At 35.6% G+C, this 26,701-nt stretch overlaps 4 protein-coding genes and 1 pseudogene across 5 annotated transcripts; 1 reads left to right on the forward strand and 4 right to left on the reverse strand.

Moving 5' to 3' along the window:
• LOC18592334 lies at positions 2,432-4,423 on the forward strand. The gene is made up of 2 exons (XM_007019006.2): positions 2,432-2,806; positions 3,796-4,423. The coding sequence occupies exons 1-2, from the start codon at positions 2,512-2,514 to the stop codon at positions 4,131-4,133; spliced, it is 633 nt and encodes a 210-aa protein (XP_007019068.1). The 5' UTR covers positions 2,432-2,511; the 3' UTR covers positions 4,134-4,423.
• Positions 10,083-13,211, reverse strand: LOC18592335 (annotated as a pseudogene).
• On the reverse strand, positions 13,682-16,058 carry LOC18592336 (esterase). Its single transcript, XM_018125402.1, has 5 exons — positions 15,673-16,058; positions 15,035-15,244; positions 14,729-14,898; positions 14,222-14,486; positions 13,682-14,121 (listed from the first exon to the last, which is right to left on the reverse strand). The coding sequence occupies exons 1-5, from the start codon at positions 15,941-15,943 to the stop codon at positions 13,859-13,861; spliced, it is 1,179 nt and encodes a 392-aa protein (XP_017980891.1). The 5' UTR covers positions 15,944-16,058; the 3' UTR covers positions 13,682-13,858.
• LOC18592338 (uncharacterized protein At4g08330, chloroplastic) lies at positions 20,019-22,561 on the reverse strand. 2 transcript variants are annotated; one of them, XM_007019010.2, is made up of 2 exons: positions 22,122-22,561; positions 20,019-20,768 (listed from the first exon to the last, which is right to left on the reverse strand). In XM_007019010.2, the coding sequence occupies exons 1-2, from the start codon at positions 22,214-22,216 to the stop codon at positions 20,372-20,374; spliced, it is 492 nt and encodes a 163-aa protein (XP_007019072.1). In that variant the 5' UTR covers positions 22,217-22,561; the 3' UTR covers positions 20,019-20,371. The 2 variants fall into 2 exon arrangements, with proteins under 2 accessions (XP_007019072.1, XP_017981875.1); XM_018126386.1 differs by having other exon boundaries at positions 20,019-20,935; positions 22,122-22,213.
• On the reverse strand, positions 23,868-25,822 carry LOC18592339 (photosystem II 22 kDa protein, chloroplastic). Its single transcript, XM_007019011.2, has 4 exons — positions 25,360-25,822; positions 25,137-25,253; positions 24,335-24,578; positions 23,868-24,174 (listed from the first exon to the last, which is right to left on the reverse strand). The coding sequence occupies exons 1-4, from the start codon at positions 25,582-25,584 to the stop codon at positions 23,930-23,932; spliced, it is 831 nt and encodes a 276-aa protein (XP_007019073.2). The 5' UTR covers positions 25,585-25,822; the 3' UTR covers positions 23,868-23,929.

Here is a 26,701-nt window from a genome sequence, read left to right on the forward strand (position 1 = left end):
TCTTTGCCTTGATCCATTCGTGAAATTGGTACGACGAAGAGTTGATTAAATAGTTTGGAAAACTCGGCAGCCCTTGGGCCTCAAGATTTGTAATTAGCACTTGCCAAACTTTCTAGGCTGAGGTGTTTGAACGTGTTCCTCGTTTCAATGAAGATGGACCTAAGTAGCCAAAAGTCAGTGGGAGGCTAGGGCCTATATGTCAAGGCTTAGGCCAGCTTGCTCAATTCCAAAGGAGAAAAAGACGTGAGTTGCAAAAGCTGAAAACTTTTCATTCAACTCGATTGTCTTCATGATATGGTGGTAGAGGAACTTTGCTCAAGTTTAAGGGATGAAAGAGGATGACCATAGCAAGAAAAGGAAAAAGAAAGCAATGGCGACCCTCATGAAAGAAAGATTTAGTATTACTCTATTCTTTGGATTGCATTCTGATGCTGTGGGGTGCATTAAGAGATCTAGTGATCTAAATGATGGAATTCTTAGTTGATGATAACTGCAACTGTAATCATGTGCTGTAATAATGAAGAATAGATTTTGCTTAGTTGAGGAGGAATGGGTTTGGTTTGTGCACCTTATTGGGGGCACCCCAAAATGCACACCACACTGTGCATGATTAACCCATCTCATCTATTTGACTTACTCAGAAGCATGCCAAGTGGATTTTGGTTGAACAGGTGAAGAATTGGAAATATTTAAAAGAAAAAAATAAAAAAAGGAGTGATTTGGGGCTTCAAGGAAGGTGACATCTTAATTTCCGGTCCATATATCTCATTAGAGGAGTCAATACCCGCAACCTTTGAATTGCTAGGTCTTGAACCATAATGTCCATCAAAAGAAATATATATACTTGGACTTTTATTAGGGTAGAGAAAAAGAAAAGAGAGGAATTATTATTGAACAAGACATAAAGGTCAAATCTTTAGAATGGAAGGGTGGTGGAGTTTACAAGAAAATAGGTTTTCTACTTTGCTAAAAGAAAAGAAAAAGGTCGAACAAGTGTAGCGCTGTTGGGGGGAGAAGACTACGGGAAGAAGCACATCAAAGTGGGGAGGGGGAGGGAAGGAGACCCACAATCCCATATCTAAAATTTGGTCCATGATGATGATGTGAAACTTGACTCCAAGCCAACCGAAATGGAAACAGCCCCTTGTTCTCCCCATGTGACTATTACTTTGATTGTTTCCCCCTCCACTTTTTTAAGCCTTTTACAATACAATGTGTTTCGTGGACACTTCTAATTCAAAGCACTCTTTTTTTTTTCCCCTTTATTTAAAAAATATATATATATATATATTTCTCTTTTTTTCAATTCCCTTTACACACGTACATATGCACGAGCACAGAAAAATATATATATGTCCAAGAGGGAATGCTTGCACTAGTGGCAACATTATGTGAATCACAGTTTTTCAAATGAAAAAACACAAGTAAAAAAGCATACAAGGAGAATTGATACAAGTTTTCATTGCAAGTTACATAAAGCTGACTACAATGGAGTTGGAAGAACCTAAAATGTAAAGGGGTTCTAACACGGATGTTGAAAGAGCAGAGATTCATAGTGCAATTTCCAATTAATGCATGGGCTTTCATAATACAGTGGTAATACTTTGGGGAACCCCAGGTTGAGAAGATTCATGCCAAAGACTAGGAAATAGGTGCTTTCCCACTCTCAGGTGTCTCGGGTTACTCCAATTCCCTACATCTTGTGCCTTTAGATGGCCTCAAAAATCAATTGGGAGTCTCAATATTTGACTCAATCCCACAAACACAACCCAAGCACGACCTGTTCTTCTGCTGACTTGGGGTTTGGGTTTGCATATCATAGCATTCCACCCCCAATGTCTAAAACTAGCAAGCCAGCTACTAAATCAATCAAATTGTGGAAATCTCACCAAAAAAATCGACATATTATGAATGGCAATCTCACCATCAAATTAAAGAAAATAATAATAATAATACTTGGAAATTATTGTAAGAACCAAAGAAACTTGACCCAGAACCCCATTTTTGTCTATTCTTTAGACCAAGTCAAGATTTCTCCTATATATATATATAATTTTTCATTTGGAAAAGGAAAATACAAACTCTTTTCTTTTGAGTAAGAGATCATTCATAAGATCTTTCTGTTTTCTCTGTTTCCATTCTGGGTTGTTCTCATTTGCTTTTGGCTAGCAGAAGAATGGGTCTTAATTGAAAATATTGAGAAGGAAACCAAAATGATGGTAAGCAATTTTCAAAGTAAATGTAGGTGGTTAAAAAAAGTGCCTTCAAAGTAGTTCAATGACCCTAGATGGATGGCTATCCAGAAAGAGCATTGCCCACTGCCCACTGCCCACTACCCACCTATTATATTGTCCAAACTGATATGTTGGTGGGACCAATCTCATGATGATCTTACTTACATTCTCCACAATATAAGCTATCAGCAACAACCCAACTCCTTTTTAATTTCTCTTTCTTAAAAGGCTTCACATTCTTCTCTTTGCTCTCCCTTCTTTACACTACCCATATATCATGAATGGCTATAGGGAAGACAACTCATGCTGCTATTTCCATCCCAAAGAAGTTGTTGTTGGGGTTTGCCCTTTGTGCTTAAATGAGAGGCTTCTTATCTTGGCTTCAAAGCAAGGCCAACGCTCTTCCTCATCCAGCAGAGGCAACCATAGAATTCAAGGTCTTTCACACAAGAAACCTCCCACCAAGCTCCCCAAGATCTTTGCTTTAGGCTCTGTACTTCTCAACCGTCTTGAGTTCAAGCATTGGAAATCTGAAAATTCCGGTGACCATGATGCTTCCACCAGTCAAGAAGGTACCCTTTTAATTTGTTATTTTTTTTACTTGTTCAGGATTGTTCATGCGGGACAGTTTTTTTTTCTCTGTTGTTGATGTGTTCTTGAATTTCCATCAGCAGAAGAGAAGGAAAAACAATTAAATCAAACATAACATGAGAAAGATATGCATCACATGAATGCATGTGTGTCTGTATGTGCAAAATTATTGTTTGTGTAATGACAAAAGTGTGGTCAAAGTATGGCAAAACTGGAAATGAAGAATCCTTTTCTGTTTTCTTCTGTTTCCTTTCCTTTTTTTCCCCTTCTATAAAATATATAGTAAATTGCAGTTATTCAACATGAAAATGAGTTTTTTTTTTGAACTTGGGAATATCATGAAAAATTTTTAAATTAATTGAAAGATATGTTTGGCAAGAATGTCTTGCGAAATACTATGATTTTTTGAACGCATTTTAAAGTCCATGCGACTCTGCAGATAATTTATGTATAGTTGGCTTTTGTCTCTGACCTGTATCTTTGAAATCTACAGAACTTGGTAGGTAATGCAAACAGAAAACTTCAGAACTTCCCTGTATCATTCCAGATGTAATCTAAACAACATTACCATTTAGTTGTTGGATCATACAAATCATTCAGCTTCCTAGTAGTAACAAAAATAATAAAGACAACAAAGATCATACAAATTCATCTAATCTGAATCTACTGAGGGACCCCTTTCATGTCAATTCTTGCTAATCATGTCCTCAGCATATAAAATTTTGGTAAAGATGGCTTTCCTTTCACATTTTCTTTTTTGAGGCTATACGTTGGACATTGCTTTAGTTATGCACTTACTACTAATGTACCTAAGTAGCTACAAATTTCCTGATGTACTACCATACATATACTTTACCACATAGAATTAAAGTTGTTACTTTTCCCTAGCTTTTATTTTTTTTCCCCTTCCATTTTCTTTAGTACTTTTCCCTTTGAACCCTTCTTCACGCTCCAAATTTTACTTTTGCAGACTCATTTATCTCAATCAAGTTTGAAGATAATGGTGTTGCTTCATGGGAAAAGGGCACAGTTTCTAAGGTCTCACTTGAGCATTGCAGCGTGTCCTGGAACCCGACCATGACCAAGGAGATCACCAAGGAGCAGAAGGAGACCAATAAGAGTGTGGTAGAGCATGCGAAACCGCGTGCCTCGCTTAGGTGGCGAAAGAGGATTGGCCACTTGTTCCAGCTCATCAGGTGGAAGAGGTCCAGCAAGGGCAATGTGTGCCACGTGGGCAGCAAGGTAGAGGGAGTCAAGGTGATGAGGAAGGGCTGGATAAGGACTCTGACAAAGAGGACCAAAGAATAAAGAGTTTTTGTATAGAAAGGGACACTAAGCTTTTCCTCCACCATACCATTTTGTGTGCTGGGGCTCTCATTGTGACTGTAAAGTTCTATATAATTGAGATGGTAGAGTCAAAATATACTTTATCACCTAAAAGTGCTTTGGTTTAAAGTTCATTGGCTTCTTCTTGTTATTCTATTCTTGAGTCTGATAAAAAAACAGAACAAGCTGTAAAAGGATTGTTACAATGTGCCCCTGGTTTCAGATTGCCCTAGAGAAGGGCACATTCCTAATACAAAAGAAATGTTTGTATATTTTCTCTGCATACTGATATTTGAAGTGCAAAAGCAAAAACCCCATGTTCTGTGCACAAAGTGAGGAACATTGGGGGCATAATTTCAAAAGGGCCCAAGGGCTACATCCCCTCCAAAATATAATGCTTCAACTTGTCTTATTGTTGTCTTGGTGGGAGAGAATCTTGTTCCTTCTAATCTCCAACTAATTAATATTCTAGAGAGTCATCAAACCCTCTATTGTCCATAACACGTTTCATAGACTTAAAAATTTTCATCATTGCTCTTTGGAGATTTCCGCCCCACGTGCCAGTCCTTGAGCGTGTGCAAAGTAACCCAGCAGTCCCCTTGTCTGTTCAGTGAGGACGGCCCTTCACTAGGGCAACTTGTCCCAAGTTCTAACTCTCTAGAAATGGGACCATTGCACCCTTAGGACCACAATGGATGTTAAGAAAAGCCTCAAATGGAGTGGACGAAAATGACAAGACATAAATCTTCACCACCTCTGCCTACAGTAGCTCAAGACGATGATCAAAAGATCATGGCTGTATTTCCTTTCAAAAGGAATATGTCACTAGAATGTATATTTATTCATCAGTTGCTATAAGAAAGCATTTCTCAAACTTCATTTGGAAATAGTTAAAATTAACTGTTCCTCCACCAGTTGCCACTGTCAAAGGAGGACTGGAAGAGTCTTTTTTCAAGCTGAATAGTACTAGTAAGAGATTTGAAAGTACCAAATGGGCATGTTGACAGATATAGAAGAGAATTCTTACTGCTCTGCATAAAATTCCCGTTAGCTGACAGAAGACTTTGAAAACAAGAATTTTCCAATCCTAAAATAACAAAAAGAACACCGGGCAACTTTGATATATTGAAACCAATTTCTTATAATTTTCTGACATTTGTCCCCAAAAAGTAGTTATGTGTTCATTTGGAGGGAAAATTAGTAGCAACTCCATATGTTAGACTTTTTTCCCTGGAGCCATTTCAACAATGGATGACCATCATTTTCCTTTATTTTCCTTTGGGTTGAGGGCGAAGAGGGCTAGGGGGTTGAGACATTGCGGGGAGTGGTTGAAAGTTGGTGAGGGGGGGAGGACCCCCTCGACCCCAAATCGTTCCATCCACCGAACCCCAAACACAGAACTTAGTCAGAACAATAAAAGGGCAACAGCTTTAGTTTCTTTGGTTCTAAGATAAAGGGGGCTTGGCCTTGCTTTTGCAAAGCTCTCGCTCAAGTCAAACAAACTTTAAGAGGCACATTGTTTTGTCACACCTCATAAAGACTGATATTTCTATCCAATGTAACCAAAGTATTCATAAATTATTATATAGCATTCAAGACTCTAGGCACCTTGGTAGGCCTCGTCCCAAACTTTACTCAATTTCCTCTCCTTTTCTTCACAGCCCCTTTCGCATTTCAAGCTGCGACGGTCCACATTACAATATCTTTCTTTGCCTCGGAGCAACTTTTTTTTTTCTCTTCATATGACTTTTTCAAAATCATACAGTGGAAAAGTAGAAGAAAAAGGAGGGAAATGGTTCTAGAAAATCTCAATTTCCATGGGGCCATATACATATATGATATATCAAGTTTTGCTTTGCACCTCGACGAGATGAGGCTCTGTTGATTTAACATGCTTTTGAAAAAGGTTTCAAAAATCAAGGAGCCATATCCTATATGTCCTTGTGGTACAGTACCAAAATTGTTTGTGCTACAAGTTAACTTTTCATTCCAATTATTTTGATGAAGACCAACTAAAACTTTGGTTGGAGTACTATATTTCCTTTTAAGGGATAAGATCAGTTATGAACAATTACAAAAAATTCACTTTTAGGCATGAAGATTGACAAAATAAAAGGCTTGGCAATCTCTATCAAGCAAGCTAAGCATCTCAATCAGTGTGTCTAAAGTGGTTTTTTCTTGGTGCCCCAGCTCTCCCTAAAGCAGTGCCTAGTTCAGGGGAAAAAATAAGTCAAAGTGAACAAGGCTAATAGTGTTATATGGTCTCATATATCTAAGAGCTAGGACAATTATAAATGGAAAATTGAAGCCTATTGTTATAGGACTATGTATATATTACAATTGATTATGGAAAAGTAGGGCTTGCAGGGTAACCTTATTCAATGTAACCCACTAACATAAGCTTGATCAATCCGTGATGGGCGATGAAAATGAGTCCCTATTCTATGAGCTGTGCACCTCTACGGCTCTTCCACATGCACGAGCTTTCTCTTTTTTCGGTATGTGAGATGGAGAGGCAAAAAGCAATGAAAACTTCCTTCTATGGTTTCCTTTCCACCCATGTGGCTGAGCAGAGAGACAGGAACTGGACATATAACAAACTAGACAAGACTACATAATTGTTTGACTCAACACTTCTCTCCAACTTATCCACATACACTGTGCCACCGTGACAGAATGACAACTTTGATTTGGAGTGTCTTTGGAGGATGTCCTTATTCATCCATCTTCTTTTCCTCCCCTCTGTTCAAATTTCCAGTTCCAATGTTAGACTTTGGTTAGCCTAGCTATTCGAGTATTTTCCATCAGAAAGTCAGTAGAATCACCACTTTTCTTGAAACTCTGGAAGGAGAAAATTTGAAGCAGTATCGTAATATACCAGGGCAGACAACAACTGGATTACTGGAGTTGATCCCATCTTTTTTTTATCTTTTATAATGTCATATATATTAATATATATATGAACGTATATTTAATTTACGTCAGAAAAAATTATAATATCTGATTTTATAATAAACGTGAATATGATTGTATCTAAGTCAATTACTACACATAATTTGAATTTAAAGAGAAAAGTAACAATTTAGATTCAAGTTGTTATTATTGAATCAACTGGAATTGAGTAAAGGGGAATGCATTAGGACCCCAATCATTATAATTGGTGCTGATCAAAGTGAAAAAATTGTTGCATTCCCCTTTAATCAGGTCTAGTCGGTCCAATAATAACGATTGACTGAGCATTTATTGAACCGTTGACACTTAAATTCGACTCGTTACAAAGATACATAAAAGTTCATTAATTTTTTATGTATAAATAATTGGTAGTTCAATTTATTCATGTCCTAGTTTTTCAGGGAACAAAGGGTAAGTTATACAATAAATGAGAACATTAAATCATGAAGATAATATGAAGGCATGCATTTTCATGTATATGGCTACTGTTGTGAATCCACGTGACATGCAAATTTCAGTAAATGAAACTGAGGGATCTGAAAATCATTTATGCTCTGATTGAGATTTGATAAGAAATACTATATATTCTATCTAATCATATAAGAATAATTTTTTTTTCTTATTATAGGTTTAGGACCATTCCATGCTAGGTTTAAGAAATTAAAAGCAAACAATAATTTACATCAACAAAAATATTAATTAATTGCCTCCAAACTAAAAGGCTATGCTACAAAGGCTATAATAAAGCCTATAATCAATATGATTTGATGTTATTACGTCCGATTTAATTAAGCCTTAGTTTAATGCTAAGTATGTTGGATTGGACCACACATTTCTATAGGTAGCATGCACCTATAAATCATGATAAGCATATCATTTTGCTAATACTAATTAGCCTATCATTTGAGGCTGTGGATGAAGAATAAACTACTCGATCAAGAGGCCCAAACTTGATTATTGGACCGACTGGACCTGATTTGATTAAAGGGGAATTTAACAATTTTTCAAAAATGCTAATTCCAATGCCAGCAAGGTTGCTGATAAATATATTCAAAATTCAAGTTGCAGTTGCATCTGTTATATATGCTAATTTATTATTTGAAGTCTTTCGGTAAGAGTGAATAATTGGACGGTTTTATTAAATCTTTTTAATTAATTATAAAAAAATTAAATCGACCGAATTAATTTAATGAGTTTGATTTTGAATTAAACTATCACAATTGTATCCTTTTTTTTCATAAATTATAATATTATAATTTATAAACTTCATTCATAATTATAAAATATAAAATATAAATTAATAATAAAAATATATATTTTATATAAATTTAAAATAATAATATATTTTATATATTAATATATATAATATTAGTTTTGTTTTTTAATCTATTCAACCTAAAAATTAAAAATCAAAAACTGATTAAATAAATTAATTGAATTAAATTTTTTAAATCAATAAACTTAATAAATTAATTAAATTAAATCATTTTCCTCAAATCGTATTCAATTTGATTGGCCATTGATGAGGTGGTATTTTGCTCACCGCTATCCTCTGACAAGTCAATTTTAATAGAACTTGTGGATCTAAAGACGGTCCCAGTCGAGATATGATTGAAAAAAACCTTGTCTGCTGCCTCCTGTACAAGGTGAATTTCCATCCCAACCTCCCAATTTACTGCAACTGGTGGTAGGGCGGTTCCACGCAGGAACTGATAGTTGGATTGCCGTTCACAGCCATCACTCCACTGCTAAACCTGCTGCTGTAGTTGTACTTGCCTCTACAGCCAATGGTAGGTCAAATCCTAGAAATTCTATGAAAGCATTATTGACTGTCAGCTATATATCATATGATTGTACCGACACGGGTTATTATTATTTCAGATTAAAGCAATCACATGTCTTAAAGTTAGAAGATTGTTGAGCTCTAATGTCAATGATTCCGTTCTTAAACGGATTAAAATATATTAACTTAACCATGAAAGGTTCTTTCACAATTGAAGAACATCTTGTTTTAGTTTTTGATTAATATACTCAAGAGCCACATCCCTCGTGAGATTTTGGACAGCCAGCATTGTTCTTTTGAGCTGATACAGTAACATTGCTTTGGCAGATCGAACAAAATGTGTGGGTGGAAGACAAGATTGCCCTTGTATTTAATTGTGGATCTGAAACGATCTACCTCTCAAGCTGTAGAATTTCTGAATCATTGCCTCAGTGCAGGATTTTCAGCATTGCTAATATTTATTCATCTTTATGTGCTGATGTTTGCTAATATTTCTTAATGCTGGGACCTGTTCGGCATGGCTGGAGTCTGGACCATCCTAGCCAAGAAAATTACATACCCATCATTTTCAGGTTTTCTCTTCTTTTTGAGCCTCAATCATCTTGGAAAAGGGGGATAATATCACTGAATTCAACACTCTTGACTCTCCTATGGGAAAATGTGCATATTTTGAAGAAAACTCTTGTCGGCAGATAGCAGTTTCCCCCTTAGGGTCTGTTCCGAATGTGAGCATAACATGATCCAGCAAAGTGTCTTAAATGATTGTTAAAGAAGGGATTTGAAGTTTCTATAACATTTAACACATACATAATTCCAAAAGGGCAGCCTTGTTTGATTTTTCCTGGATGGTGACAGGTTCCAAAATCTATCCATGTTCTATTTCTCACTATTATGCAGCCTCTCGGGGCATGGGACCATAATGTTTCGACAAATGAAGCAGCTTTATATAGCTCTGAAGACTGATATAACCTGTTATAGATATGACTATGAAAATTTGAACTGCTTTTAACCAACAATAAGAACATATATATATAGTAACGGTGAGGTAGACACTTGATGCATATATACAATAATAACTAGTTAGATTTTGGTTTATTCATGTATAGCGTAGTGAACTCCATCCATTACGTAAATTGTACTAGCAATTATTCCTTTGAAGCCTGGTGGCATGCCATTTTTAATGGAAGTTGTGGGTTTTAGAAGGCTCCAGTGGAGATTTGATCGAAAACAAATTTGTTTGCCGCCTCTGTATAGTGAATTCCATCCCAATTTACTCGAACCGAGGGGCGGTCACACGAACCAACTGGCAGTTGGGTGCCATTCACCGCAAATCCTCCACAGCTAACGCTGCTGCTGTTGTTGTACTTGCCCCCATAGCCGCAGCAGGCAACCAGCGGATGCTCAAATCCGAGAAATTATTCCAAGAAAAGCATTGTTAACTAAAGAATTTATTTAAATAGTTGTTATTTGAATTTATAGCGATAACAGTAATTTCTTTTAACGGACCATGCTTCTTTGGGTGGCTGAAGGGGGAATACTTGACTGAATAAACGTCAACACAAGTGATTGCAGCTAATGGAAGGTTGTTTCTCAATTGAACAACAGCTTGCTTCAGTTTCTGATTGAAATAATGAGCCACATTATTGTGAGATTTTGCACAGCCGGCATTGTCCATTTGAGCTGCTGCATTGCTAGGCAGATTGACCAAAATGTATGGAAGATAACCAATTGGCCCTGTATTGTGGATCCAAAATGATCTAGCTCCCAAACCGTATAAATTCTGCGCACAATTTCAGGGCCATTGCAGAATTTCATCTGTTTTTTCAAGTGCTAGTGTGTCAAAGGCTAGAGCCCATTTAGCTCCCAGTGTAGGATCTAATGGCCCAGAGCTTCTTCGGCCTGGCTGGACCATCCTATCCAACAAAAATACTAAAAATCCTTGGGCACAAAGTGAACATAGAATGTTATTGCACATTATTTTAGGATACGTTTGGTACAAAGAATATAAAATCTCATTTCTTATAATACATTTAATTAAATTATATTATAGTGTTTATTATGTAACAGATCACTGTAATATAAAATTATAATGTAATTATATTACAATCAATGAATGTAATGTGATTACAGTTCAAAATCAATATAATCACATTACATTGCACTCTGTAATATCTTTAAAGATATTTTTACCCATCATTTTTTAAAAAAATTATTTACAATCCGAAGCAAGTTCATCATTGTTTTTGGGGTTTAGGGTCTGCTACTTCTTTTCCATTTCGCTAAAGTCGCTCCTCCTTCTTTTATTTTTATTTCTTAATTTTCTTATTCTTTTGTCTCTCGTCATACTTTTCTCCATCAGAATAAGAATCTTCCTCATCATCTTCTTCTTCCTCAAGTACCTCATAAGAATGGTAATTCTTCTGTTGCTGTTGTTGTTTTTCTTCTTCACCTTCATCTTCATCTTCTTCCTCTACGTTCAGGGCGCAGGGAAGGGAGGAAACGACGTCGTTAATGAGGGAAAGGTCGTTGGTGAAGCTAGGCTTACAAAGCCATTGAGGGCTGCTAGTAGTAGCTACTGTAGTAGCAGTAGCAGTAGCAGAGGCAACGGCAGCGTCAGCTGCAAGAAAGAGACGGAAGAGATAGGGCCTTGGGTCTCGTGGGTTTTGTTGGCCGTCTATTGATTTTGTTCTTTTATTATGGGTATTTTGTCGCCAATTTACTAGTGATTACAAGAGAAAAAGCTAACACATTAATGTACATGTATAAAACGTATTAAGAAATAAAAATAAAATATTATTTTTTAAAGAAAAATTTTAAAATAAAATATACAATATAAGAAATTATATTAAAAATAAAAATAAAATATATACTTGTAATAAGAAATGAAAAAAAATATATATTTAATTAAAAATATATTTAAAAAATGATATTATATAAAAATTAAAAATAAAAAAAATACATGTTAAACTTGTATTTTAATATATAAGGATAGTTTTGAAAATTAACATTACATATCTCGTAAAGTACTTGTAAAACAAACACTGTAATATTATCTTCTCTACATTTTAATTATTACATTACTTATATACCAAACACTGCAATGTTATCTTCCCTACAATCATATTACCTGTAATTACATTACCTCTAATCACATTATATTGTAAAGTATCAAACGTTACCTAATAGTAATGAAAAATCTGTTTATTATGAAAGGGACAAATGCAGTGACTTCCTCTATAGACTTGTTACCGGAGAACCCTGCCCCGAGATCATTCTGACCAATATCCAACGTGTATAAAGCTTTGGAAAAATACTCCTCTTTGGGCATTAAATCCATAAACACTCCACCTAAGATAAGATATACAATTCAGAAGATTATCAATGGCACTTTGAATTTTGTATGAGTTATTAACTTATTAGTTGCCTTTTTCCCTAATCATTTGTGATCTGGATTTGAATTGCATGAACTGCCAGGATTGGATATCGAGGTAGAAAGGACTGAATTCCCCCTCTGTTAGACCTCTGTCTTGTGGTGTAATTGTGGATGCTGACAGTGCAAAGTTTGCACCGTGGTGAAGTTAAGTTGGAGCCCAGTGAATCCAGATATGGGCTGAGATAAGGCAAATCAAGACTCTGTGCTGAAAATCACATTACCAAACCATCTGTACATACTGGAAACAGGGCTTCAAAACAAGAGTCCAAAACTTGGCTGGATATGGAAAATAGTCACAATGGTTGAATAGATAATTGTAGCATCAAACAGTAGTTGCACTGAATTTCCTCTTAATTTCATATTACATGCATGCTTTGCGCAATCTTGTGACTTATCATCCAAATGGACTAGTCTTCGACTATTTTTCAATGATGCAAACAGTGGGAAACCATGTTATTCGACCTTGTGGCGCTAATCTCTTTCAAAATTTTACGCCTGCTAAACACCTTTGACGACAATTACATACCAATAAAAAATTAAAATAATGGCAGCCATGTAAGTCATAGAAGAAACTTCATGTATAGTAGCGGAAAGAAAACCATATACCAATGAAATCAATGGTGAGTCGTCCATCCGAGTTTCTTCCAGCAGGCATGCGGAAAGAGGTCTCTCCATAGGGTGGAGGGGTTTGGAAATAAGCTGCTGACAATCCACCAGTGTCTGAATTTGAGTCACCAAAGTTAAATGTTGCTGGAAAATCACAATCTTAAATAGCTAAAACTGGGTTCAGGAACAAAGAAAATGAAAGAAACAGGCCAAACAAAGTGACAGAAACGCATATGATGTTGTTAGCTGGAACTCCATGGCCAAACGGAGAAACTGTGCTGGAAATAATTGGGGGGGCAGTTTATGGAATTTATTAAGTAGCGAGAGGGTGAGGTGGAAAATTCCATTGTTTCTCTTGAAATATCAACAGGTTTGAATTATATTCTTAAATCTCTTGGATGAGATACTTGAGCCAAGTCAGGGCAACAATTTGGAACTCATCTTGGAAAAGGGAAATATATCTCTACCCAGTACATGAACTATGAATATTTTAAGGAAAAATGAAATAGCGTAACAATGTTCCTAATCCGAGAATCACAGGGTTCAGGATAGTGTCTTCGATGTTCCTTAGAGAAGGATTTAAACTTTCTGCGATGCAAATATTCAAAACGGCAGCCTTGTTTGGTTTTTCAATGGATGGTGATATTGCAGTTTCCATTTATGTTGTGTCACTTTTAAGCTACCTCTCTGTGTATGGGACCATATGACCATCATGTTTCGAGGAAATGAAGCAGATTTGTATATAAATCTCCGGACTGATGATAAAAATCTGATGCAACTTGCTAGATTTATGACCATGCAAATTTTTTTTTAGTTTTGGCCAATAAGAACAACATATACCAGCACTGAGATAGACACTTATTACATGAAATAGACATACAATAACAACTAGTTAGGTTTTGTTTTATTCATGTGTCTATGCTGAACAAGAAGTTAATTTGAAGTCCTGTGGCATGCCCGTTTCAAGGGAATTGGTGGATCTGAGAACGATCCTGTGGAAATTTGATCGAAAACAAACTTGTTAGCTGCCTCAGTGTAGTGAATTCCATCCCAAACCACTCGAACTGATGGACGTTCACATGAACCCACAAATATCTTGGTGCCATTAACTGTAATTGTTCCTCCACATATAACTTCAGTGCTGAAGTTGTACTGGCCTCCGTAGCCACAACATGTGACAAGGGGAAGCTCAAATCCTGAAAGTAATTCCAGAATCAGATACAAGGCCTATTTGCTACAATCCTTTATTTTCTGTGTGAAAAAGTTCAGCAAATGTTATGCAGTCTAGAGGCATACCGTGTTTTTGGGGTTCAGCAAAGAGAGAGTACTTGACGGAGTAGATGTCTACATATGTGAATGCAGCTGAAGGGAATTCATTTCTGAGTTGAGTTACTGCCTCCTTTAACTTGAGATTAAAATACTGAGCAACTTCATTGTGAGGCTTTAAGCAACCGACAGAGTCCTTTTCTGCTGAGGAAAAGGCCGTCAGAATGTAAGGCAGGCAACCAATTGGTCCCGTGTTGTGAATCCAAAATGATCTAGCTCCTAACCTGTATATATTCTGCAAAACAAAAACCAACACCTCACTCATTATTATGCTGCTACATGAAGACCAGAATCCAGCCATGCTGTGCCAGTGCTAAAATTCATCTGAAATTCCAGGTTTGATCATAATTGCATTGCAGTGCTAGGCTGGAACTCCATACAATCAACCCAGAACTTTTAGGCCCAAAAGATTTCATTTTTAGGGAGGAAAAAAGATAAACTTCTAGTATTATGAATCAAATGCCTCAATAGAATTACCTTAATATTTGCTGAGAATTTGTTGACTATATCAGGAACAGAAGCATTGACTTCTTCTATTGTCAAGTTCGCAAAGAACCCTTCACCAAGATCATTTTGTCCGATATCAAAAGTGTACAAAGCTTTTGGAAAATACTCTTCCTTGGGCATTAAACTTGCAAACAACCCTCCTACGTATGCAAAATATATAAAAAAAAAACTTAACGATGAAAGCTTGCTGCAAATATTGATATATAACACCAATTGAAATCAACTTCCATTGGAAAAATTAATGTGTGAAAATACAGTATTTAAATAAACACTCACCTCGTTCCCTAATCAGTTGTGATCTGGATTTAAATTGCACGAATTGTGAGTACTGTAGGTCCAAGTAGAACGGACTGAATCCACCATTAGGTATAATCCTATCTGGTAATCGGATTGTTGATGCTGCCGTGGCGAAGTTTATACCACGGGAGAAATTTGTCCCCAGTGAATCAAGATATGCGTGAAGAAATGGGAGACCAAAAGTCTCGGCTGATACAAATACAATTTTTGTTGCAGAGTCAAACCGTAATTAACAAGAGAACCTTTAACCATGAAAAAATTTGCCCATAGTAATATGACATTTATTACAAGTGTCAAACTTTCAACGGACCACCATGGACTTTAGCTACATACCATGTACAGTACCAGACTAACTTTATCTATCTGGCTTTTGCCTCTCCCTCTCTCTCTCTCTTCTTTTTTGTTTCTCTCTTTGAGTTAAGAAAATGGAGTTTCATTTTTGTATAAAAATGGATAATATACGCAGAAGTCTACACGTGAAAATAAACATAAACAGAATTAAGCATATCATAAAAGTTCCATCACGCGAAAGCCTATGATAAAACGAACTATTAATATCACAGAACTACATGTACAGACACTTGTACTAACAATACTATTGAAGATGTTATAGATACCTATGAAATCAATCATGAGGCGGCCGTCGGAGAAACGGCGGGCAGGCATGTGAAAGTAGGTGTCTCCATAAGGAGAAGTGGGAGGATCGAAGCAAGCAGCATATCCGCCAGTGTCCGAATTAGAGTCACCCAAGTTAAAGATAGCAGGGAAATCACAGTTTTTCTGTGCGTGGCCGACAGGGCTCAAAATGGTGGCACTGGCATGGGGTAAGACGAGCATGAAAATGAGCAAGAGGGATACGGCTTGTTTGGGCTTGGTGGGAAACTTCATAGTGGAGGTAATTAAGACAGGGATATATGCTTTTAAGATAGCATGTAAAAAAGAGAAATGTTTGGTTTTTGAAGTGATGACATTAGCAGCGTGTATATATATACAAGTTGAACAATGCATTCCAAAAAACCAAAATATGAGTTGAATATTCCAACGCATAGCCTTATTAGATATCTTAGCCTTCACAAAGTCTTGCTGGTTTTATTGGTTTTAGACACATGTAAGTGTACGTGTCACATAAATATTATAATAGTAAGTAAGTATCATCTCCACAAAAAATTATATTTAAACTCCTATTAATTACTAAAATTTAGCACCTTAATCTTTTTAGTAAATTTAATTTTAAAAATTAATTAAAATTGAAATTAAAGCAACAAGCTAAACTAATGAATTAATGCTAAGGAATTTTTAGAAGTTCAATAAAATGGAGCCTAAGACTGTGGAAGCACTCTACTTTTCATTTAGATTTAATTTCACTCCTTATATCAATGGGTTAGTTGTTAACCTAGAGTCGAAATTTATCTACAATTCTCTGTCGAGATGTTATAAACATATCTATTTTAACTAATTTTCCATATGTCTATGTAGATTAATTAAGGTAGCTTCATTAAGCTTATACCCTAATCTTGGCTACACATGCTATTTAGATATATTTCTATCCTAAATACTAATCAAATCACCTATACTCTAAGTAAAGTGAACACATGCTGTTCAAATCCTTAGTCTATTCTAAATTTCCTTTATCTAGTTGCATTTAGAGACCCACCCCAATCTAATTGTTGATTAAGCAATTAGAAACAGTAACCATTGATTTGAAATAAATAACACAATACCCATTAATATTGAGTAAAAGGAAATTAAAGTAACCAAACTACAAGTAGAGATTAATCACAATCCTAAGAATAGAAATTTAGTTCAACGTATTTAATAAAAAATCCAATATTTTCAAAAAAATGTTCATTTTTATAGTTTTCATCAAGGGACATCCTTTATTACTATTTTGATATATGTGGACGATGTAATATAAATTAAAGCGATATCTACACAAACAATTTCAAAATAAAGACCTTGGTAAATTGAAATATTTTTTGAGCATAGAAGTTGCTCGTTCCCCTTTTGGTATAGTTTTGAGCCAACGCAAATATACATTGGATATCTTGTCTGAGTGTGGCTTGATAGGAAGCAAGCCTTCACCTTTCCCAATGGACCAACAACACAAGGTTGCGTCAGATATTGGGCCTTCTTGTACTAATCCTGGTCTCTTTCGACGACTTGTTAGGCACTTGCTTTATCTCATTATCACAAGGTCAGATATTAGTTATGTTATGCACATATTAAGTCAATTCATGCACAATCCTCCGCAATCACACTTAGATGCAGCTTTTCTTCAATTCATGCACAACCCTCGATAATCACACTTAGATGCAGCTTTTCGTGTGCTTCGATATCTTAAGAATGCCCCAAGTCAAGGACTTCTGTTACCTTTTAACAGTTCACTGTCTCTTCGAGCATATTATGATGCAAATTGGACAAGATGTTCTACCACTTTTCAGTCTACTACTAGCTACATTATATTTCTTGGGTCATCACTGCTCTCATGGCGATCCAAGAAGCAGATAGTTGTCTCACATTCCTTTGCAAAAGCGAAATATCAAGCCATGGCCATTACCTCCAGTGAGATTATTAGGTTGGTAAGGTTACTACAAGAACTACAAGTGTCTTGTTCTAATCCAACGTCACTTTTTTGTGATAATTAAGCTGTCATTCGTATAGCTGTCAATTCAATATTTTATGAACATACGAAACACATAAAAATTGACTGTCATTTCATACGTTAACATATTCAGTCTCAAACTTTGATTCCTCGATCCATCACTTCAAAATTCCAACTGAAAGATATTTTTACTAAGGCACTTGGACGGGACCACTTTTATAAGTTACTTGGCAAGTGAGGTGTTTCAACTCTTCACACTCCAACCTGAGGGAAGTAATGAAAATTACAAGAAGCTCCTGGCTGGACTTTATCCATCCTATATTATCTTTCATATTATCTCTTTAATTGATATGTATCTAATCCTTTTCTTGTATAAGATAATTTTGATAAGTATGATGAACTTCATCTAAGGAAGTAGTTTTATCTAAGGCAGCATCCTTTGTGCGGTATCTTTCGGGAACAATCAATCAATTCTTATTAAATATTTGTACTTTATCAAACTATGAATATATGCTGAATTAAATTTACTCTTCTATTTACTCTTAACTGATGGGTCTTTACATGATCCCACCACCATGTTTGTGCCATTAACGCCCAGTGTTTCTCCACACGAAGCGGCTCTGTTGTTGTTGTACTCACCTCCATAGCCACAAGCGGAAGTTGAAATCCCGCCCAAAAAACAAAAAAAAAAACAATTATTTCGGTAACAAAATATTTGTTTTGATTTCACCATTTTGGAATTGCTAAATTTAGAATAAAATTTCTAAATTGCCAAACAGTGAATAGTGAAGAGTAAGAATGGCGACTACCCAACCATTGCAAAGCAGCTCCTCTCTCCAGCCCACCAAAGCCAAACATTTTGCCCTTAGCTGACACCCTTTTCCTTTCTCTTCTTCTCCCTGCAATTGTATAACGCCTATTCTTTTTATTAATAATTTTAAGTTCTTCTTATTTTTTTAATTTCCTTTATTTAAGCTATGACATCCTTAATCAACTTTGCTCCAATAATTATTAGAGTGTGGCCAGTAATGATAAGGTAATATGTATATATATAATCCAAGACCTATATTAGAAATTGAAAATTGTCATTATAAATTAAATGAATCAATAATTTGATATATATAACATGAAAAATGAGGTTTCTGCACAATAAATTTCAAGTATTGAATACTTTGTTTTTTTGAATAAATACTTGAAATTGTTTTTTGCCAACTAACATTTTATATTTCATTATAAACCTTTTTATATTCATTTGAAAAACTTTTCATATTTTAATAAAATTAATTTCAATTTTTTCCATATTCTATTAGTTAATTATTTGAAAATAAACTTTTTTTTAAAAAAATACATATAAATTACTTTTATTTGAATTTTTTGAACAAGATTTGATAAAATGATGAAATGTTAAAACACAATCCTCAGACAACAAGCAGAATAGGGAGACAGGGCATTATAAGAAACATCTCCTTCCGAAGTTATAGTAGTTTTTCATTTGGATATCTGTCTTAAAGTCCATTTGGCCTGACTTTTTTTTTAATTTAAAAGCTATTATAAAGCTCTTATGAAAAATATTAACTTTTAAAATTAAGCTAAAATAATTTGATAAATTTTTTTTTATAAGTTATAATATTTGTTAAAATTATCATGAAAAGTATTTTTTTTTAATAAGGTAATATTGTAATTATTTTTAACAAATGAAGATATTTTTAAAACAAAAATAAAAATTTTCTTGTATTTTTAAAAGAAGAGAAAAAAAAAAAACTCCTCCTTGGAGCTTTTTTTTAAACTTTTTTTAAAAAATTTTGTTCTTAAAAAAAAAGTAAACTTATCAAAAGATCATGTTTGACCTGACTTTTACTTTTAAAAGATAGATAAGTTAAAAAAAAGCTAGATCAAACATGCACTTAGTAGTTTCCATTATTACTGTTCTACACTTTATAAATGAAACGACAATCCTACTGTTCTCTGCTTTGGTTTGGTTTGATTTGGCAGATGACTCATATTTGAGTTATAGAAATCTATTTCTGTTGCATACTTTGCAGTTTGAACCATTTTCTTCTCACAAATGTAAAGTTTCATGGTACAATGGAACCAGCCATAACCATTTATGAAACTATTGCAGGTTTGACTGAGTTTCATGGACTGAGGAAACTTGAAACTGAAACCAAACTTAAAGGCAGATTATTGTGAAGGTTGTGTCATTTTTGTTTGGTCAAGGCACACTAGCTGTGAAAATGTACACATATGCCAGATAATAGTTCATATGAGAGAAAAGCAAATCACCCTCACCCACTATATTGGACAAGTAGGTCTATCTAGCCACAGGACTGAAGCTAAGTTAGTTTGCTTCATTGAGAAAGGAACAGCTAATAATTCCAATGATTCAATTCAATGGCCCAAAAAACACTTGACTTAATTCAGTTCAAAAAGATATACCCGAACGTTTACATTCAAATTTGGGTAGTAACATTACTTTGCTCAACCCATTCAACTCTTTCAAAACTCCACACTACTTTCCTTTTAGATACTTCTATGTACATGAGTTACCATGAAATATGTAGAGGACCATTAACAAAAACAACAACAAAGAAAACATAGAATGAAAGGATTCAAAACAACTATAGACAATACTAATCCCACACAAACCCCGTCAGTATAATCCTCATTGATTACGCAATTGGATGACCACAAACAATGAAAACAGCACTAGTAAGTCACACAAAAAGCGGAGTGCTGAGTTCTTCAGCAGACGAAGGCTGTAGGGCACGGATTCTAACATCATATTTTCTACGGCCAGACACTTCATTACCAGATGATGAATCAGATCCATCTAAGACAACAGGGTAGCCTGAAGTTTTATCATCATAAGCATTTCCAATGTGGTTGCCACACTTGCGGCAAAGAAGTTTGGTTCTTTGGCGGAACAAACCCCACGAGTTCTTCAAAAAGTAGGGAATGCATTGGAACTCATCAACTTGTGTAAATCTGCTCTCGTCTATAGTGAAGAATGATATAATCCCTCGTTTTATAGATTTTCCATATTTAGAGCCAATCGTTGCAGTATTTCGACTAGAGGAACTTAGGTTTAGCTCATACCCACAAGAACCACAGCTGCAAGAAAGAATTTTTTCCACCATTTTATCTTCAGAAATGTAACTTCAAGAAAAACATCCAACTACACTAGGATGCAGAGTGCTTGAAACTCATGAGGCATTGCAATCATCCTATATCATATATATTCCATAGTTCGCTTACAGAGGGTTATTGACCATCTGTTACTGAAAACAAGGAGACTAGAATTTCAATAAGTGTTCTCTTTTCAACATATGACAACATCAGAAGGTTTACTGAGGAAGGCATCATAATTGCATCAAAATATTCCTATAAACTCTTTTTCTGTAGTCATCGCAATTTCATAAAGAACTTTAAAAATAACAATTCTTGAATACATATAAACGGTAGTGCTATGACTTTTAGTACTGCTGTCACATGAAAGAATTTGTAGATCCCAATTTCAAATGCCAATGTAATAGGAAACTGTAAAACTATCTCAGTCCTAAAAGTTCCTGATCTGTCAACCAACTAAAAGTAAACCAAAAACAACAATCCCATCTGAGTTCATCACCTGCCTTTATTAATCTATGTCAAACAGAGCAGATGAAGTACAGAAATTTAAGTACTTGTAGTAACTGCCGAAGGTAAGGAAATCGAATTCAACTCAGCAACCCATAAAAATTGAATCTTCAGATGTCTCATTACTATCTCTACCAATTACCAAGCAAGCCAGAGTATGTGAATAACTGAAGTTACCATAAATGCAAAATAACATAGATAATCATTTCATTGACATCAGAGATGCTAGCTCATTCACAAACCCCAACCCCTGGACCCCTCCAATCCATAACTTTTAACATTGATGAAGGAGGCTGCTAGTGCAGCAATATTAGAATTCACCATAGTAATAGTTAAGCAGCTGATTTTGCACCAAAATGACTGTGACTGGGCAAATTTGACCAAGATAAAGAAGCATTGTAATGGCCTAACAGGGTAGTTCCTTTTTTTTTTTTTTGTTCATGTGATCTATAAAGATTTCTCTTTCACCACTTTCACCCCAAGTGGTCCCATTAACAATCAATTTAATTCTCATAAAAAATTCTCTTATAATCAAAAGCTAATTTAAAACTCGGCCTTGTCCTCCAATTTAACACTTAATAACACTTTATTAATCTAAATCTATCCCCTGCTTTACAATCAATGGAGAAAAGATAAAAACAGAAACTTTACACTATTTAACACAATTAGACACAGTCAAGACAGTCAACTTCCTCCATAAATCAGCAAAAAAACAACATCCAGAATCAATCAACCCATAACAAACAAAACCCAGAAATCAAAATCCAAAATTTTAAACATACACAACAAAAAAACCCCATCAAAATTCACCCAAAAGAAAAAAGAACAAACCTGTAAGTTACATGCCCTTGAGAAGCAGAAGAAAAAGAGTGATGGAGATTTCCATTAAGTTGTTGAACATCTTTAACAAAAACCGATTTCTCCATTACTGCTTCTTCCTTCTTCCCACAGAATCAACGGCTCTGATTATGACTACGACGGTGACGATGCTAAAAAAGCCCGAGTTCTAATTGAGATGTTAACTGCTGACTGGTTGGGTCAGAAACGTGTCCCGCTGATCCGGGGTGATGCTAACGGCTCAATTTTCAGGGGCTGAGTTAGAGAAGGAACCAAAAAACAAAGAAGAAGAATTGATCCTGTAACAGCAGCAGTTTCTAGATAAGGGGCAAAGGCTTAGGCAAAGGCAGGCTCCTTGTAGAAAAAGGAGAATAATCTTCGTGATCACCTTTTTTGGGGTTTTGGTTTCTGGCTGTCCTTTTCTGGGTGATGACGTGGTATATAACGGACACAAGGCAGCTTAATAAGGATTAATTATTGAGGTTAATATCCGTGTTAAGAAGTTAAATTGTCGGGTTGGCAGCTGGGATTATCTTCAATTTACACGTGTCCTTGTTTTAGTTGTTAATGAGGAACAAGTAGCATCAAGTCATCAAATTGTTTCTTGGGGGGCATTTTACTTGAAATGATTAGTAGCATTCATGGGAAGGAGAGGATATTGATTTAAAAGAAGTTTGGTTGTTTGCCAATCATTTGACTTTTTGAGGAGCCTCCATCAGCATGCATTACCATCCTTGATTACCACTAATAAGTGTTTAGGTGGATAATACAACTTTACTTGAGTAATGTTCTTTTGTTGGACAATAAGTTTAAAAATCATCATTCCCAATTATATGAGTATATATATATATATATTTATAATGTTGTGCTTATTAATTTTGAATGTTAATTATTTTGTGAAGTTAATTAATGCAGGCACCATGGCAGTTTAAACTTTAATTTTAGATAATAAATTAAAACCATTTCATTGCCACTTAAGCATAAATTGAGGGCAAGAAATGAATAAAGACCTTAGACATTTGACTATTAATGCTTTTCCCTTTTGTACCAAAGAGAAAAAATGTATAGTATTTAATTAGTAGTAATTATGTCTAAATCATGGGTGTATCCACATGTTAGGCCGTCAAGCACATGGTTCGACCCTATCAAATTAAATTAGCCGTTTTGATTGGGCTAATTAAGGAATTGACCTTCTGAATCATTCTACTAATGTCTAAATTGAGACCGGTCTTGAAGAAGTTTCCAACTGAGTCGACCTCCTCCCAGTTTTGTTAGAGTAGAAGTACTCCCTGTCACAAATGCAAACACACGGCTAAACCGACGAAATGCTGTGCCCATGTTACGAAGGCATGGTCGGCTTTAAAAATTAAATCAGTTTTGATGACCGACCAGCAGAAGCTAATAGGCTTTTGAAGTGGCAAATTCCAGGAATTTCAGTACCCCCTTTCTTTTTTTGCTCAGGATTCCCAACACAGAACTGCTTTCTTTACCTGTTTTTGATTCTGTTAGATTTGATCAAGTGGAAAAAAGAATTGAAATTCTTTACGTATTGTTCAATTTCTTTGGAGATGTGTCCTTTCATTTACTTTCCACAATGTGCATTTGCCATTACCGTAGCCATATTTTACATTTTTTTTGTTCGTTCTATTCTAAAGCAATGTAGGTTCAGCCCATTTGAGTCAAGAAAAATTCATTGATGCAATCGACAGGCATGAGAGAGAGAGAGAGAGAGAGAGAGAGAGAGAGAGAAAAGTATCAGGCTTTTACAAGTTGTTCATGAAATTTGTAAGAAGAACAAGCATCTACTCTTCATCTTCATCTGTGACAAATTTACCAGTCCCAGGGTTTATAGCAGCGAAGAAGAAGAAGGCAACGTTGAACAACACGAGGGGTTCAATATCGCTGATGGGGATTCCTGTCTCAATGTTTAGTTGGGCTAGAGCTCCCTTTCCTGTTATAATTTCTCCTATCAATGAGAAAGCAATACCCAGCTGAGCCAATCTACCAACAAAGAGCTCATTTGCCTTTGTGAATCCAAACAGTGGACCTGACACCAAAGCACAAAAACACAAACCAAGTTTTCTTCAGAACATAATGCATGGCATGAAACATATTGAAACATTGAACTTGGTTCTAATTTGTTAGATTATATAACAAGGTCCAGAAACGTTGTTAAATTGACATTTCAAAAAGGGCACAATGTCTACCTCCTTCCTTGAGACCCAACGCACCCCTGATGCCTCTGCCAGGAGGGATAACTGCTCCTTCAATGCCTGAAGGCGGGTCATCGACAAAGCTGCCTCGGTCTCCCAATGCTCCTATTGCTCCTAGGAGGGTGAAAAGAATGAAGAAGAGAAGAAGGGGTTCAGCTTCATAAATGGGAATTCCAGTCTCCAGGTTCAACTGCGCTAGAATTCCTTTCCCTGTTATCGCTTCACCTAGCAAGGATGCCTGCAAGATTACACCAAAAGCCGATTGTTAATATGTATCAGTACTGCTCATTTTAATTTCACAAGAGAATTTGACATCTCAATTTTTGCCCTGGTAAAACAGTTAATCACTCTACCCTGTTTTGTTTTCTGTTTTTTTAGTGCCTAGAGAACTGTGGGACAAGCTGACATTGCTAACAGAACAGCACCAACCCTCAAAAACAATGTGTTTGAACAAATAAAGGAGCCAAGTGAAATCTTTTATTTCCTTTAATCTGTTCTGACTACAACGTCCAAAATTTTCTGACTAAACCGATATTTTTCCTCCGACTTTTCACTGTGAAAAATGAATCATTTTTAAGCAAATCGTTAACAATTATATTGTGTATTGATACGACACAGCAACAACTGCTAATTTTATTAAACAGAACTTGTTGCTATTAAAAATTCAACCAGCATCAAGGAAAAACAATGAAGCCAGCTACAATCCCAGCTAATAAGAAAATACTAAAAACTGATGAGACTACTCAAGTGCTAAATATAGCTTGGTTGAAAAGAAGTTCTTAAGGGAATTACTTACAGCAAAACCAAGCATGGCAACGCGTCCAACAAAGAGCTCATTTTGCTTGGTAAAACCAATCCCTCCAGAGGTGCCAAAGATACCATCTTCAACCTTTAGCTTTGGTGGTGCTGCAACCTTTTAAAGTACAAAAATAAATAAAACTCAAGTTAATTAAAACCCAATCAACAAATATTAGTGATAACGAAAAAACAACATCCCCCTCCCAAAAAAAAAAGAATACCCTCTTGGGAGCTGCTTTGGTCTTTGGTTTGAAGACTGCAAAAGTGGTAAAACCTCTAGATGAAGTAGCAACACTGTCAGAGAATGGGTTCAATAAGAAATGAAAGAAGGGTTTAGGCTTTAATCCTTGAGCTTGGAATTGGAGTAAAGGGTGTCCTCTCTTCAAGTTCACTACATGGCTAGTTGATACACTAGTACTAGACATGAGCAGCATGGTTTGAGCCATTGATACCTCTCTTTGATAACCTTTTCTGATGGTGAAGAACTATGTTACTAAGCTGCTCTTTTCACTCCCTCTAAATGCTTATGTGTGCTTTAAAGGTCAGAGGTGTGGATGTGGTGCGAGAGCCAGTGACAGGCGATTAAAATGCCCACGTCGTTCTGTACTGGTTTTTGGTGTTTGAGATAATTTCATGCACAAAATAATATGACAAAATTATTGAATATTTTTTCCTCAATCAACACAATCCTTAACAGGCTCTAAACCTTTTGTAGTCCTGAAATTTATAGCCACATAGTTTTCATAATAATTTTATATTTTGAATAGCTACATTATCTATATAAAATATAGATTTAACTTATTAAAAATATAATAATATTTCAAATGATTTAATTTGTTCCAATTGCGAGTAATTACTGTTTTAAAATAAAATAAAATATTATATATTAGTAGTTAAAATTTTTTTTTAGTAATTTAACTATTTTCTTGCTGAAGCTATCTTCAATTTTTTCAACTTGAACGGACTCTAAAGATCTTATCGATACGTATCACCTAATCTTAGGGTGCTTCCTGTCTGCAAAAAAATCTGTGGTGCAGATGCAAAGGGATCTAGAGTATTCTAGATAAAAGCCACAATGCCACATGTCACGGTGTGTTTCTCTTAGCTCGAATTCAGACATGGCTAAGTTGTCTGAAACCGAGTCAGTTCGCCCAGTTGTTGGAGATGTGAGCCACTCGGTCGCTCTGTATTCTGTTTCCCGTCCTGCAAAGATACATCATGCGACAAAGGAATCCAGAATGTACTGACCTCTCTTGATTTGACACGTTTCACAAGCATGCAATCCACCTGGTTTTTTCCAAGATTCCTTGGCACAAAGGCATTTACGTATTTGGATTGAACTCTGTCTTTAAGCCCAATGCCTGTTCTGGGCTGTTGTTTGAAACCTTAATTTCACCGAGCCACAAGCCCATTACCAACCCTGATTGAAAGTTTAAAGCACTTGATCAAAGCCCAAAAATAAGTGAAGGCCTGCCACTTTGGACTGATTTTTATTTGCATAAGAAAGTAGAGGTCCAAAATCGAAGACATGATAATAAAGAAGAATAGCAGAAGCAAGCTTGT

This window comes from Theobroma cacao, chromosome 8 (genome assembly GCF_000208745.1).
Source record: "Theobroma cacao cultivar B97-61/B2 chromosome 8, Criollo_cocoa_genome_V2, whole genome shotgun sequence".
Classification (NCBI taxonomy): Eukaryota; Viridiplantae; Streptophyta; class Magnoliopsida; order Malvales; family Malvaceae; genus Theobroma; species Theobroma cacao.